The sequence below is a fragment of the Chiloscyllium punctatum genome, chromosome 1 (assembly GCF_047496795.1).
Source record: "Chiloscyllium punctatum isolate Juve2018m chromosome 1, sChiPun1.3, whole genome shotgun sequence".
Lineage (NCBI taxonomy): Eukaryota > Metazoa > Chordata > Chondrichthyes > Orectolobiformes > Hemiscylliidae > Chiloscyllium > Chiloscyllium punctatum.
The window spans coordinates 123,750,696-123,767,786 of NC_092739.1; the positions used below are offsets into that span (position 1 = coordinate 123,750,696).

General features: G+C 42.5%; 1 protein-coding gene across 2 annotated transcripts in view; it reads left to right on the forward strand.

Moving 5' to 3' along the window:
- LOC140479591 (A disintegrin and metalloproteinase with thrombospondin motifs 12-like) overlaps nt 1-17,091 on the forward strand; it is a 569,904-nt gene that overhangs the window by 103,450 nt on the left and 449,363 nt on the right. For both annotated transcript variants that reach the window (XM_072573412.1, XM_072573420.1), the window contains exon 3: nt 13,303-13,477. In XM_072573412.1, the coding sequence (XP_072429513.1) occupies nt 13,303-13,477 (175 nt within the window). The remainder of the gene's footprint in view (nt 1-13,302; nt 13,478-17,091) is intronic.

Consider the following 17,091-nt stretch of genomic DNA (forward strand, 5'->3'; position numbering starts at 1 on the left):
ATATTCATGGCACTACTAGGGTACCTGCCTTCCCTACACTTTCTATCTGATTAGTACAGAGTCATCTGGACTCAGTGCCTGACAACGATGTGCCAAGTTTTGGGAGGTTGTGGACAGCTCAGAAACGCATTCCCACCCCCACCCTGACACCCTATCTGCTGAGGGGGAATTAGCGGCCTGGACTATTTTAGTGCAGATTGGGAATTATGCCCCCTGAGTGGCAAGAGTATTCAATTAGCTGGCACCTAGGTTTGACCGTGCTAGAGCTCAGTGGTGTGTATTGCATTGGGTGGGGAAGGTTTGGCCATCGTGGAGAGTGGTTGGCGAAGGTGGGTGGGGGACAAGGTGGGTAGTGAAGTTGGGATAATGTTGGTGAAAGACTTGGGGGGGGGGGGGGGAGGTGTGAGGTGGGTAATGGCTGAGGTGGGTGGAAGGATGGGTTTTAAAGTTCAGATGGACAGGCAGGAAGAGGGAACCATCTCCCAGTAATGACCCTCTGAAGATAAAAACTCATCTCCTTCCCGGCCTTGAAAAACTTAAAAAAAAACACTTGACCTGTTCCTGCCCATACCAAAGCATATTATAGCTTGGGCAGGATAATATTGGCATCTGCTTTTAACAAGCTCAATGGAGCATTCGGTATTCATTTACGTGCAGGCTGCAGATTTTGGCAGCCTGTCTTATGACTCTCTATGTAGCTGGGGAGATGGTGGATGGTTCCAGTTTGTGGACCTCCCCTCCACCCTTGCCCGACTGCTAAAAGACACACGTGGTGGGACCATTGCCCAGCTTTTACTCCAATTCTGCTTTTGTCCAAATTATGCATGTGATGAAAGCTGTTTGGTGGAAATGATTGCAGAACAGCAATAACTGGGCTTAGAATTTCAAAGTTTCTCAAAATTCATGCTTTCAGCAAAAGTGATATTCCACCTCTCTGCCCCCCGCCCCCCACCCACCCCCCAGCCCCTACTCCCCACCACACCTTGCTCAGGTGGATTCACTGGTCACAACACAGATATTTTCCTGCCACATGTTAATTCATAGTAATCTCCCTGACCCGAGGGTTTGAGATAGAGTCAGGAATGCTTCCATTTAGTGGGCAGAATTTCTAACCAATGTCAGTACGTGAACTGAGAGAGAATGAACCACTGTTTTATTAAGGTTTGCTTGATGCAACACATGAAATAAATTGGGTTCTGTGGAAAGTTGGAAAGATAGCAAGGACCCCATTAGAAAGATTATCAATATCTCACTTTCAACACTGGCATGCTCCTTCAGAAATTTCTACATTCCCAATGGCTGCAAAACGTTTTCTGTTTCACATCATTTCCAATTGCGCCACAAAGCCTTTCATCTGCTACCATCGCTCCGCCCTCCCCCCACCAAACCAGTTTGCTGCAAGTAATGGAGAGCAACCAGATAAGTGCACAAGAAGCATTTACTTAAAGAATAAAAGGTGTTAAAATGCATGTTATTATTCTAGTAAAGAAGAATATTGCAATGTTCTGGAGAGTGCTGTCAACTTTGCTAAGACCTTTCTCCCTTTTATGTTGAAGCATTTGATTTTGGTGTCAAAAGAAAAAACGTGAATACATGATGTGAAGCCCATTTGTATTTCATGCTTGGGCTAATTTAATGTACCAGCAAGAGACATGTCTCAAATGGAATTTAAGTTGCATGCAAGATTATTCATCATATATTGCATTCATCTAAATCATGCGCATTAGTGACTCACAAAGGCGATGTGAATCATAAAGAAGTCAGTGAGTTACTTAGATCATTACACCGAAGTAAAATCAAACATGGAAAACACAGATCTATTTAATTAAAATAAACTAAATAAAACTCATGTCAACTTTTAAAACCATAAAATCCCACTACTGCAATGACAGGAGTGTTCAAAGTTGATTGTAATCATAGAATCCTGACAGTGTGGAAGTCATTTGGCCTATCGAATCCACACTGACCCTCTAAAGACCATCCCACCCAAACCAACCCTGTGCTTCTAATCCAATGTTTCCCCTGGCTAATTCACCTAACCTATACATCCCTGGATACTATGAGCAATTTAGCATGGGCAATCCACCCGAACTGCACATCTTAGGACTGTGGGAGGAAACCAGAGCACCCGGAGGAAGCCCACACAGACATGGGGACACTGTGCAAACTCCACACAGACAGTTGCCTGAGGATGGAATCAAACCCAGATCCCTAGTGTTGTGAGGCAGGAGTGCTATTGAGCCACTGTGTCAATTAGTTCATTGATTCTATAGGACAATTGGCAAAGATATAAAAGTGGGTAAAACACGTGTGGAAATTACTGAGATGTGCAAAAACAGAGTAGCTTAATTGGTGACTTTAGCTATCTTGGATTGGAATAGTAATACAAATGAATTAGAAGCAAAAGGCAGCTACTTGGCCCCTTGAGCTTATTCCTGTAAAGAATTGAGAGGGGAAGGGAAGTGTGACACCACTCATTAAGAAGAGAGAGAGAGAGAGGCAGAAGACAGGAAACTATAGGCCGGTGAGCCTGACCTCAGTCGTTTGTAAGATTTTACAACCCATTATTAAGAACAAGATTATGGAGTACTTGCAAGAACATGGTAAACTAGGGATGAGTCTGCACATCTTCCTCAAAGAGGAGATGCATTTGACATGCCTGACAAATTTGTTAGAATTCTTTGAGATGGTAACAAGCAAGGACCTCAAAGGAGAGCCAGTGGACATGGTCTATTTCAATTTCCAAAAGGCCTTTGACAAGGTGCTACACAAGAAGTTGTTAAATAGATAAGAGACCATAGTGTTGGCGGCAGGGTATTGATATGGATAGAGGATTAGCTGACTGGCAGGAAACGGAGTGAGGATAAAGGGGTCTTTTTCATGATGGCAGTCACTGACTAGTGGACTTCCACAGGAGTCACTGTTGGGACTGCAGCTACTCACATTATACATTAACCATCTGGATGAAGGAATTGAGGGCATTGTTCCTCAGTCTGTAGATGGCAAAAAGACAGGTGACAGGACATGGGGAAGTTGCAGAAGGATGTTGACAGTTTAGGTGCATGGGTGACAAGTGGCAGCTGGAATACAAAGTGGGAAAGTGTGATGTTGTGGTCACTATTACTAAAATGTACTCCCACTGCCACCTTGAACACATGTTTGGCTTCGTTCCCCAGAATTAGGCCTAGCACTGCCCTGTTGCTTGTTGACCCTTCTAGGTATTTATTTTAAAAGTTCTTCTGAATTCATTTCAAGAAATCTGATGCCTGAAATCCTTTACATGATGACTGTCTTAACTAATGTTGGGCAAACTCCTTCACATAATTACCCTATTATTCCATTAACACAATCAGAAAATTGTCTACATATCTACTCCTCTATTGCCTGCTGACTGTTTGGCAGTCTACAGTGTACTCCCAGTGGTGTAACTGCCCTTTTTTTATTCATAAACTGTACCCACAAAGCCTTATTTAAAGATGCTTACAAGGTATCATCCCTCCTTAATGCAGTAGCTGACTCCTTAATAGTATGAGCCTGTAGTTTCCAAGGAAGAATAGCTGCCAAAGACATCTCCTGTTTTTCACCCTCTCATATCCTGCCTGAAGATTGTAGACTCTGGAATGGGGAGCACAGACCTGCCCCTCCCTCAATCACCTCTCTATGGCAACAACAATTCCATGTGTCAGTCCATCCTCTTAACTTATTTGTTTTATATAAAATACTTCTGCCATTAAAGTTGAGGCCATGCAGCCCCACCTTACTTCCTTGAAGCTCAACATAGCTGAACGTCCTCTGGTTCCTTTACTGAAATACACTATGCCCCTGTTGTACTAACACTCTGCCCCACCCCTGCAAAACTGGTTTTAAATTCATCTCAACAGCACTAGCAAACCCACCCTGAAGGATGGTGGTCCCATTCTCCTTCAGGTGCAGACTGTTCCACTTGTACAGGTCCCAGCTTCTCCAGAAATGGCCGCAGGGATCCAGAAATCGAAAACACTCTTTCATGTACAATTTTAGAGCTATATATTGTACTGCTCTATCTTCCTATTTCTCTGTGCACAAGCAAGTGGCACCAGGAGTAATGCAGAGATTGCTTTTTTTTATTCTGCTGTCTAGCTCTCTGGATTCATGTTGCAGGATCTCATTCTTCTTCCTGTCTCTATCTATGTGTACCAAGTTAAAAATCACACAACACCAGGTTATAGTCCAACTGTTTGTTTGGAAGCACTAGCTTTCGTAGTGCTGCTCCTTCATCAGGAGCTTTGTACACCCCAGTCCAACACTGGCGTCTCCAAATAATTTATGCTAAACCTCCATCTTACCATCCTCCCTGTTCAGGATGCCTTGCAGCTATTTAGTGACATCTCTGACTGTAGCACCGAGGAGACAACATACGTTATCTTCAGTCACAGAAACACCTGTCTGTTTCCAAAACTAATGAATTCCTATCATTATCACTTCTGCTTTCTTCTTCCATTCTTTCCAGTCAGGCATAGTGTAGTGCCAGAAGTTATCAGCTTCGAACATTTTGTTTCAGAAACTGTTTTAAATCAGATTAAATGTTAGCCCCAGGTAACTATTCAGGCTGCTGCAGACCCACTCAGAGAGATTGTAGTTACTCTCCTTGGCCCTAAAAAAGAATTGACAGTCCACCTTTTTGTCTTAAACTCTACTAAACAGCTGATCTTATCAGTACGAGCAGGAACTGGTACTGAATTGTAAACTAGAGATTAACTCTCAAACTCCCACACTTACCAAACTTTCATACTGCACTGTCTCCAAGTTGTACTCTGAGGGAAAGAGAACAGACTAGAGGAAAACTAATTACTTGTTGGTGAGCTAGTTTCAGTGGTGGTATAAACAAACCTGGCCCAGCTAAAATTGAATTAAACATTGACATTCTAAACTTGAACAGAATAATGGGGTTCCTTTAGAGAGGTTATCGTTTGACTGTGGTTGAGGAACATTCCCAAAAAAGGAAAAGATAGGACAAACAAAACCAGAGTTCCCTGGTTGACATAAGAAGTAGAGAGTAAGATAAAACAGAAGAAAGGTATTTGAAATATGTCAAGTTGATAATACACATGAGAACTGAGCTGAATGTAGAAATTTCTGATGAAGTTTAAAAAAAATAAGGAAATTAATTTATGAGATGAGGTTGACAGCCAACATAAAAGAAAATCCAGAGATTTGTGCAGGCACATAAATTGTAAACATGTGGTGAAGGGAGGTTGGGACCAATCAGAGTTCAAAACAAGGAATTGACTGACATGTGGATGTGTTCATTGAGATGTCACCAGGATAAGATGAGCTGTATATTAGGATGCTGAGGAAAGTTAAGGTGAAAATTGCAAAATATTGGCAATAATTTTCCAAACTTCCTTAGATTTGGCAATGCTAAAAGATCAGCAACATTGTTCCCTTATTCAAAAAAGGTGTCTGATAAGTCAATAAACCCTAGGCCAGCTAGTTAATCTTAGTGGTGGGAAAGCTTTTGCAAATGATAACCTGGGAGAAAATTAACAGTCACTTTCACAAATGTACATTAAGTAAGAAAAAATGCCCAAATCTTGAAGTCAAATGTTGTTTAATTGACTTATTTGATATGTTTTGAATGAAATAACAGTAGGGGTTAATGAGGATAATGCAGCTGATGTGGTGCATATGGACTTCTAAAAGGTGTTTGCTGAATTGCTGGACAACAGGCTTGTCAGCAAGATCATGCACATGCTCTAAAAGGGGAAGTAGTTGGATGGATATGAAATTGGCTCAATGACAGGAAACTGAGTAATAATTGAGTTATAAACTGAGTAATAAACTGATACTCTCCTAAACAGCTGATCTTATCAGTACGAGCAGGAACTGGTACTGAATTGTAAACTAGAGATTAACTCTTAAACTCCCACACTTACTAAATGATATACAGTATGATGACATACAGTAGGAACATATACATTGGCTTTCCATGGGGTTCAATACAAGGGCCAGTGTTTTATTTGGACCACAGTAATGATCAAAGCTTAGGTATGTAGGGCACTCTAACACATTTTACAAATGGCACAAACTTGAAAGCATTGTGAACTATAAATAGGGTAGTGATAGAGATCAAGATAACTTGGGTTGGTGAAATGGGCCTAATTTCCTTCATACCAGCAGATCAGATTGATCCATTTTTGACAACCTCCAATTCCAGTGTAAGCTATACATGCTTTTCTTGTACAAATGCTGAAAAATAAGATATGGGTCGAAAGCTAACAGTTCAAGTCTAAAAAGATTTTGGATAACTATCAGAGCTGAGCTTTCGTCTGTCTTTAACTGATGTCCAATCATAAAGATCTTGCCTCAGACATGCCAGCCTGGTTTTAATTGCTGTATTTCAGTCGTTGATCAGCTGATTACACACACTAAGGATAGAATCTTTCAGTTTGATAAGTTTGACATGATGTGAGGTGATATTATATTCACTTGGCTGTTCAGAAGCTTTGCCGTTTCTCAGTTGCCCAATGGCAGCCATCATTTAATCAGTTGTTATTTCTTGTGGTTTTTGTGGTTCAGGAACAGTCATGACCTATGTCATAATAATCTTGTATTTAACTGAGGTATGATCACTGATACTTCAATGACTTGCCCAAATCTAGGAAGATCCCCTCGCTTGGAGGAACTTCTACATACTGACTTAAGAAGTTGTCCTGGATAAATTTTAAGAGTTCGACTTCCTGTAAACTGTTCACAAAAGCTGATTGTCTTGGGTGATTTTAATTTTCCCAATATTGACTGGAGCGTCTTTACTGTCATGGGCTTTGATAGGGCAAAATTTTGTTAGGTACATCCAGGAGTGTTTCTTGCAACAATATGTAGATAGTGCAGTAAAGTCGGGCCTCCATTTTGACAGAGCGGCAAGGAGAGAAAGTGGAGTGAAGTGAGGGCTGCCGGGAAGGGTCAGTTTCCCACTTAAAAAGGTACTTACCTCGGGAGTCAGGCCTTCATTTTTACAGAGCTGCGAGGAGAGAAGGTGGAGCATCCACGATGCTGAGGAGGTCGTGGATAGCACGTTTAGTGAACTGGTCACACCGCAGGTTAGAATTGCTGAGGGAGACAGTGAATGGGGTGACCAAAAGACAGAAAAAGAGTAGGAAGGCACTGCAGATGTCCCCTGCAGATCTCCCTCCAAAACAGGGAACCGTTTTGGATACTGTTGGGGGAGATGGCTCACCAGGAGAGGGCAGCTGTTGCCAAGATCATGGCACCATGGTGGGCACGGCTGTTCAGAAGGGCAGGAGAAAGACTTGTAGGGCCATCGTCATAGGGGATTCTTTTGTAAGGGGAGTAGATAGTGGCCAAAAACGGGACTCCTGGATGGTATGTTGCCTCCCAGGTGCTCGGGTCAGGGATGTCACCAATCGGCTTCACAGCATTCTAAAAGGGGAGGGTGAACAGCCAGTTGCATATAGGCATCAACGATATAAGTAGAAAACGAGATAAGGTCCTGAAAGAAGAATTCAGGAGCTAGGAGAGAAGTTAAAGAGGAGGACCTCAAAGGTAGTGATAAATAGGTAAACAGATTATGGGAAGATGTAGAGGCAATAGGGTAGAGGTGATGGGAGATTTTAATTTTTCCATTACTATCAGTGCCATGTGCTAGCCAGCGTAGAAATGAAAAAATAGGCAGGATGAACACGTGGCTTGAGGGATGGTGTAGGAGGGAGGGGTTCAGATTTGTTGGACATTGGGACTGGTTCTGGGGAAGGTGGGACTATTACAAAATGGACAGTCTACATCTGAATCAGACCGGAACCAATGTCCCAAGCAGTAGTTTTTGCTACTGCTGCTGGGGAGGTTTTAAACTAATGTGCCAGGGGACTGGGAACCAGAAGAGAAAACAAATAGCCAGCGAGATGAAGACTGGAGACTAAGAATCATGAAGATAGCATTATTAAGGGGAGGAGGAGGCAGAGAGCAGATGAGCACAAAAGAACTGGTGGCCTGAAATGCATCTACTTTAATGCAAGGAGTATAGTGTGTAAGGCAGATGAACTTAGGGCTTGGATTGGTGCCTGGGGGTATCAAATTATTGCAATCACAGAGACTTGGTTGAAGGAAGGGCATGATGATTGGCAACTAAATGTTCCAGGATATAGACACTTCAGACAGGACAGGGAGGGAAGTAAAAGGGGGGTGGCGGGGTGGGGTGGAGTTGCATTGCTGGTCAGGGATGCTATCACGGCTGTGCTAAAGGAGGACACTATGGAGGTCTTGGGTAGTGAGGCATTATGGGCGGAGATGAGAAATATAAAAGATGCAGTTACATTGTTGGGGCTGTATTAAAGGCCTCCCAACAGTGAGCATGAGGTAGAAAAATAAATAGGTAAACAGATTATGGGAAGATGTAGAGGCAATAGGGTAGAGGTGATGGGAGATTTTAATTTTTCCAACATTGACTGGGATACACTTAGCGTCAGAGGTCTGGATGGGGTAGAATTTGTAAGAAGCCTCCAGGAGAATTTTCTAGAGCATTATGTCAATAGTTCGATGAGGGAAGGGACCATACTGGACCTGGTACTGGAGAACAAGCCAGAACGGGTGGTTGAAGTTGCGGTGGGGGATTTCTTTGGGAACAGTGACCACAATTCTGTAAGTTTTAGAATACTTGTAGACAACAATGAAAGTGGTCCTAAGGGAAGAGTACTAAACTGGGCCAAGGCCAGCTAGCTAGAACACTCTGCACACCATGTGACTTCACTTTCTCCATTAGTCTACCATGGGGGACCTTATCAAATCCTTACTAAAGTCCATGTAATATCGAAATTAGGCAGGAGCTCAGAAATGTGGATTGCACACAGCTATTTGAAGGGAAGTCCACATTTGATATGTGGGAGGCTTTCAAAAATAGGTTAAAGATAGTGCAGGATAGGCATTTCCCAGTGAATGCAAAGTTTAGGAAAGGCAAGATTCGTGAACCGTGGATACCAAGAGAAATTGTATGACTGGCCAAGAGGAAAAGGGAAGCATACATAAGGTCTAGGCAGCTAAGAACAGAATGGGCCCTGGAAGAATATTGGAAGAATAGGGCCAGTCTTAACAAGGAATCAAGCGGGCTAAAAGAGGTCATGAAATAGTTTTAGTGAGTAGAATTAAGGAGAATCCCAAAGCATTTTATTCTTATATAAGAAGCAAGCGGGTAACTAGAGAAAGGATTGGTCCACTAAAGGATAACGAAGGAAGGCTGTGTGTCGAACCTGAGCGAATGGGTGAGCTTCTGAATGATTACTTTGCATCAGTGTTCACGGAGGAGAGGAACATGATGAATATTGAGATTAGAGATAGAAGTTTGATTAGGCTGGATCACGTTGACATAAGTAGGGAAGATGTGTTGGGTAGGCTAGAGGTTATTGAGGTGGACAAATCCCCAGGACTGGATGGTATCTATCCCAAGTTGCTGAGGGAGACAAGAGAGGAAATAGCTGGGGCCTTGACAGATATCTCTGTGGCATCCTTAAATACAGGTGAGCTGCCGAAGGACTGGAAGGTTGCTCATGTTGTCCTCCTGTACAAGAAGGGTAGTAGGGATATTCTGGGTAACTGTAGACCAGTGAGCCTGACGTCGGTGGTGGGAAAGTTGCTGGAGAAGGTACCAAGTGATAGGATCTATTTATATTTAGAAAAGAATGAGCTTATTAGTGATAGTGGTTTTGTGTGGGGGAGATTGTGCTTTACCAACTTAATAGAGTTCTTTTAGGAAGTGACCAAGTTGATAGATGAAGGAAGGGCTGTTGATGTCATATACATGGACTTTAGTAAGGATTTGATAAGGTCCCCCATGGTAGACTAATGGAGAAAGTGAAGTCACATGGTGTGCAGGGTGTTCTAGCTAGGTGGATAAAGAACTGGTTGAGCAACAGGAGACAGAGAGTAGTGGTTGAAGGGAGTTTCTCGAAATGGAGAAAGGTGACCAGTGGTGTTCCACAGGGGTCAGTGTTGGGGCCACTGTTGTTTGTAATATACATAAATGATCTGGAAGAGGGCACTGTTGGTATGATCAACAAGTTTGCAGATGACACGAAGATTGGTGGAGTAGCAGAAAGTATAAGGGACTGTCAAATAATACAGGAGGATATAGATAGACTGGAGAGTTCGGCGGAAAAGTGGCAGATCGTTTTCAATCCAGGCAAATGTGAGGTGATGCATTTAGACAAGTCTAATTCTAGAGTGAATTATACAATAAACAGTAGAGCCTTGGGAAAAGTGGATGAGCAGAGAGATCTGGGAGTTCAGGTCCATTGTACACTGAAGGTTGCTATGCAGGTGGATAGAGTGGTCAAGAAGGCATATGGTATGCTTGCCTTCATTGGACGGGGCATTGAGTATGAGAGCTTGCAGGTCATGTTAAAATTATATAAGCCATTGGTTTGGCCGCATTTAGAATACTGTGTACAGTACTGGTTGCCACATTATCAAAAGGATGTGGACGCTTTGGAGAGGGTGCAGGGGAAGTTTACGAAGATATTGCCTGGTATGGAAGCAGATAGCTATGAAGAGAGGTTGAGCAGGTTAGGTTTGTTTTCATTAGATTCATTTAAGATGCGTCTGGACAGATGCATGAGTAGGTGGGGAAGCAGAGGGGTACAGATGCTTAGGAATTGGGCGACAAGTTTAGACAGTAGATTTTGATCAACTCAGGCTTGGAGGGCCGAAGGGCCTGTTTCTGGGCTGTAAATCCTGTTTAAAAGAGGGTGCCATACTGGATCTTGTATTAGGGAATGGGTCTAGCCAGGTGATCAGTGCTTCAGTGGATGAGCATTTTGGGAATAGTGATCATAGTTCAATAAGTTTTATAATAGTTATGCATAAGAATAAGATTGATTCTCAGATGAAAGTGCTAAATGGGGGGAAGGCTAATTACAAAAGTATTAGACAAGAACTGGAGAAATTAGATTGGGGCGGCTGTCTTTCAAAGGCCTGTTGATTATGTTCCGGTGAGGATGAAAGGTAAGCATGGCAAGATTTGGGATATCTGGTTGGCAGGAGATATTGAAAGTTTTATCAAAAAGAAAAAGGAAGCACATGCAAGGTTTTGGGAACTAAAATCAGGCAAGGCCCTTGAGGAATATAAAGGAAGCAGACAAGAACTTAAACAAGTAATTAGGAGGGCTAAAAGGGGCCATGAAATATCCTTGGCAAGTAAAATTAAGGAGAATCCCAAGGCATTTTACATCTTAGGAGCAAGAGGGTAGCTAAGAAAGGGTAGGTCCACTCAAGGAAAAAGGAGGGAATTTATGTGTAGAGGCAGAGGATGTGGCTGAGGTCCTTCATGAGTACTTTGCATTGGTATTCAACAAAGAAAAGGACATAGATGATGGTAAGACCTGATATGGGTATTTTGATATTCTAGGGCATATCTATATAAAGAATGAGAAGGTATTGGGTGTCTTGAAAAAAAATTAAGGTAGATAAGTCCCCAGGGTCTGATGGGATCTATCCCAGGATATTGAAAGAGGCAACAGAGGAGACTGCTAAGGCTTTGACAGAGTTCTTCGAATACTGTAGCCACAAGTGAAGTCCCTGTGACTGGAAAACAGCAAATGTTGTCTCTTTGCTCAGGATAATCTAGGAAATTGTGGGCTGGTGAGCCTTATGCTAGTGATAGGTAAATTATTGGAGAAGATTCTTAGGGGTAGCATGTACTTGCATTTGGAAAAGAATGAATGTATTAGTGATAGTCAGTATGGGTTTGTGTGGGTGAGGTCTTGTCTCACAAATTTGATTGAGTTTTTTAAGGAAGTGACAAAGTTGATTGATGAGGGTAGGGCAGTGGATGTTGTCTGCATGGACTTTACTAAAATATTTGACAAGGTCCCTCATGGTACGCTGGTCCAGAAGATTAAGTCACATGGGTCACATAGATCCATGGTGAGTTTGTTAGTTCAATACAAATTTAGCTTGATTTTGGAAAACAGAGGATAGTTGTGTAGGGTTATTTTTCTGACAGAAGGTCTGTGACAAATCATGTTTTGCAAGGATCAGTACTGGACCTCTGTTGTTTTTTTGTTTATACAATGATTTGGGTGAAAATGCTGTCGGTCTGGTTAGTAAATTTGCAACCAACATGCCCATTCTAAAAGATGAGAGACTTAACAAACAATCCAGGTCTTTTTCAATATATAATTTCAGTTACATCACACTGTAAATGTTTGCTATAAATTCTGTGCCCTATGATCTTATACTCCACAACCACTTGATGAAGGAGCAGCACTCCGAAAGCTAGTGCTTCCAAATAAACCTGTTGGACTATAACCTGGTGTTGTGTGATTTTTAACTTTGTACACCCCAGTCCAACACCAGCACCTCCAAATCATGACACAAAAATTGGTGGAGTAGTGGATAATGAGGAAGGTTGTCAAAGGATACAGCAGTTCGAAAGTTCGGTAGAGAATTGGCAGATGATGTTTAATCTGGACGAGCATGAGTTTATGCATTTTAGGAGGTCAAATGCAAGAGGAAAGTATGCAGTAAATGACAATACATGAGGAGCTTTCATATTCAGATGGATCTTGGGGTGCAAGTCCATAGCTCCTTGAAAATGGCAACACAAGTGGATAAAGTGGTAAAGAAGCCATACTACATGGTTGCCTTCTTCAGTAAGGTATTGATAATAAAAGTTGGCAAGTCATGTTACAGTTGAATGAAACTTTAGTCAAGCCAAGTTTGGAATATTGTGTGTAGTTCTGGTTGCCACATTATAGAAAGGATGTGAATGATTTGGAGAGGGTGTGAAAGAGGCTTACCAGGATGTTGCATCGATTGGAGCATATTAGCTATAAGGAGAGTTCGGGACAAACTTGGATTGTTTTTGCTAGAGCATTGCAGGCTGATTGGTGACCTAATAGAAGTATATACAATTATGACAGGCATGGATCAGATGGATAGTTTGAGTCTTCTCCCCACAGTGAAAAAAATAAATATTAGGATGCAAAAGATTAAGGTGAGAGGGGGAATGTTTAAAGTAGTTGTGTGAGGCATGTATTTTACACAGTGGGGGATACGTGCCTGGTACATGTTGCCAGGGAAGGTGGTAGAAGCAGATACAATAGCAATGCTTAAAAGGTGAACAGACAGTGAATATAGGGACATGGGCCACATGGAGGCAGATAGGATTTAGTTTACAATAGCGATGTGGTGGGCTGAATAGCCTGTTCCTGTGCTGTACTGTTCTATGTTCTACGATATAATATTTATGGTTGAAATCAAAACAATAAAGTAAATGTGCAATTAAATTTAAATTCCCCCTGTCCTTCTCTGCAGCATGGTTTGTTCCGGTTACGCAGTGGTGACTATCTTATTGAACCTGTCAATGGCCATCCAAGGCAAAGAGGGGAACAACAACCACATATTATTTATAAGAGGGACGCTATCCAGCATTCTCAGAGGAAGCATCGTGAGTTCACTCCAACAGACACAAGAGTTTGTGGAATACAAGGTATGGTTAATGACGAATTAACGCAATTTCATGAACATAATATTTCCTGTAAGTAAAACTGGGTGGCATGGTGGCTCAGTGGTTAGCACTACTGCCTCACAGTGATTGGGACCTGGGTTCAATTCCTATCTCGGGCAACTGTCTGTGTGGGTTTCCACTGGGTGCACTGGTTTCCTCCTCCAATCCAACGATGCACAGGTCAGGTGAATTGGCCATGCTAAATTGCCCATCGTGTGAGGTGCATTAGTAAGGGGTAAATGCAGGGGGGTGGGTTACTCTTTGGAGGGTTGGTGTGGACTTGTTAGGCTGAAGGGCCTGCTTCATACTGTAGGGGATCTAATCTGGAATATGATAATCATATTTTGAAATCACAGGGAATTTTCTGAAAAACAATATGTTTCGATTGACTGACAAAAGAAGCTGATATTGATAAATATTTTACAAGATCAATCATGTGACAGGAGTAGAAGTAGATCATTCAGTCAATTGAGATTGCTCTGTCAGCCAATGAGATCCTGGATGATCCTGGAATCCTCAGCTCCATATTTTTGCCTTTTCCCTATCACCCTTGATTCCCTTATTGAGTAAAAATCTGTCGACCTCACCCTTGAATGTACTTAACCTCGATGGTGCTCTCTGAAAAAGAACTCCATATACTCACTTCCCTTTGAAAGAAGAAATTCCTCCCAATCTCTGTTTCAAAAGGGCGACCCCTTATTCCAAGATTATACCGTCTGCTCGTAGACTACCCCAACAGGGGAAGCAATCTTTCCATATCTGCATTGTCAAGTCCCTGAAAAAATTTCCATGTTTCAATAAGGTCACTTCTTATTCCTTTGTGCTCCAAAGCATACAGGCCCAACTTACACAACTTCACCTCATAAAACATTCCCTCAATAGCTGGGATCAACCTAGTGAAATTTCTCTGAAATCCTCCAATGATAATGTGTTTATCATTAGATAAGGGATCCAAATCTGTTCACCATATGTGATCTGATTAGGACCTTTAACAGGTTTAGCAAAATAGAACGTCCTCCCTCCCTCCAAACTAACCTCTTCAGAGCTCCACTGCTTCCAAATTTTCACCACTTAAAAAAGGGATATTCTAGGTTAGAGTAAGGGTAATATTAGTTTATTGTTGTTATACAAAGAACAAAGAAAATTATAGCACAGGAACAGGCCCTTTGGCCTTCCAAGCCTGTGCCAATCTAGGTCCTCCATCTAAACCTGCTGCCTATTTTCTAAAGATCTGTATCCCGTTGCTTCCTGCCCATTCATGTATCTGTCCAGATACATCTTAAATGATGCTGTAGTGCCACCTCTGCCACCTCCACTGGCAACCCTTTCCAGGCACCCACCACCCTCTGCATAAAGAACTTTTCACACATATCTGCCCTAATCTAGACCTTTCCCTTCTCACTTTGAACTTGTGATCCCTAGTAATTGAGTCCCCCACTCTGGGAAAAGGCTTCTTGCTATCCACCCTATCTATACCTCTCATGATTTTGTAGACCTCAATCAGGACCCCCCTCAACTTCCATCTTTCTAATGAAAATAATCCTAATCAATTCAACTTCTCTTCATAGCTAGCGCCCTCCATACCAAGCAACATCCCGGTGAACCTCCTTTGCACCCTCTCCAAAGCATCCACTTCCTTTTGGTAATGTGGCGACTAGAACTATATGTAGTATTCCAAATGCGATGAAACCAAAGTCTTTTTTAACTGCAACATGACGTGCCAATTCTTCTACTCAGTACCCCATCCAATGAAGGAAAGCATGCCATATGCCTTCTTGACTACTTTACTAACCTATGTTGCCTCCTTCAGGGAACAATGGACCTGAACAGCCAAATCTCTCTGTATGTCAATTTTCCCCAGGAGATTTCCATTTATTGGGTAGTTCGCTCTTGAATTGGATCTTCCAAAATGCATCATCTCGCATTTGCCTGGATTGAACTCCACCTGCCATTTCTCTGCCCATCTTTCCAATCTATCTGTATTCTGCTGTATTAGACTAGATTAGATTACTTACAGTGTGGAAACAGGCCCTTCGGCCCAACAAGTCCACATTGACCCGAAGAAGCGCAACCCACCCATTCCCCTACATTTACCCCTTTACCTAACACTATGGGCAATTTAGCATGGCCAATTCACCTAACCTGCACATTTTTGGACTGTGGGAGGAAACCGGAACACCTGGAGGAAACCCATGCAGACATGGGGAGTATGTGCAAACTCCACACAGTCAGTCGCCTGAGGCGGGAATTGAATCCAGGTCTCTGGCACTGTGAGGCAGCAGTGCTAACCACTGTACCATTGTGCCGCTCACTTCCTCCAAATCATTTATATATATCACAAACAACAGTGCTCCCAGCACAGATCTCCGTGGAACACCACTGGTCACAGTTTTCCATTTTGAGAAACTCCCTTCTACTACTATCTCTGTCTTCTGTTGCCCATCCTGTTCTCTATCTATCTAGCTACAACACCCTGGACCTCATGCGACTTCACCTTCGCCATGAGCCTACCATGGGGAACCTTAACAAATACCTTACCAAAGTCCATGTATATAACATCTACAGCCCTTCCCCCTTCAATCAACTTTGTCACCTCCTCAATGAATTTTATTAAGTTTGCAAGACATGATCTTCCATACACAAAACTATGATTCCCATTACTGATAAACCCATTTTCTTCCAAATGGGAATAGATCCTATCCCTCAGCATCTTCTCCAGCAGCTTCCCTATCACTGATGTCAGGCTCACTGGTCTATAATCACCTGGATTATCCTTGCTGCCCTTCTTAAACAAGGGGACTAAATTAGCAACTTTCCAGTACTCCGGGACCTCACCCGTGTTCATGAATGCTGCAAAGATATCTGTTAAAGCCCCAGCTATTTCCTCTCTCACTTCCCTCAGTAACCGGGGGTAGATCCCATCCAGACCAGGGGACTTGTCTACCTTAATGCCTTTTCGAATACCCCAAACCTCCTCACTCCTTATGCTGACTTGACCTCGAGTAGTCAAACATCTATCCCTAGCCTCAACATCCGTCATGCCCCTCTCCTTGGTGAATGCCAATGTAAAGTACTCATTAAAATCTCACCATTTTCTCTGACTCCATGCATAGCTTTCCGCCTTTGTACTTGAGTTAGCCAACCCTTTCTATAGTTACCTCTTGTTCCTTATATATAAAAAAAAGGCTTTGGGATTTTCCTTAACCCTGTTTGCTAAAGATATCTCATGACCCCTTTAGCCCTCTTAATTCCTCATTTCAGATTGGTCCTATATTCCCGATATTCTTCCAAAGCGTGCCTGTCTTCAGTCACCTAGACCTTTAGTATGTATACTTCTTTCTCTTAGCTCGTCTCACAATTTCACCTGTCATCCATAGTTCCCTAACCTTGTCATTTCGATCCCTCATTTTCTCAGGAACATTCCTCTCCTGAACTGTAATCAACCTGTCTTTAAAAGCCTACCACATATCAAATGTGGATTTACCTTCAAACAGCTGCTCCCAATCCACATTCCCCAGCTCCTGCTGAACTTTGGTATAGTTGGTCTTCCCCCTGTCTAGCACTCTTCCTTTAGGGCCACTCTCGTCTTTTTCCAT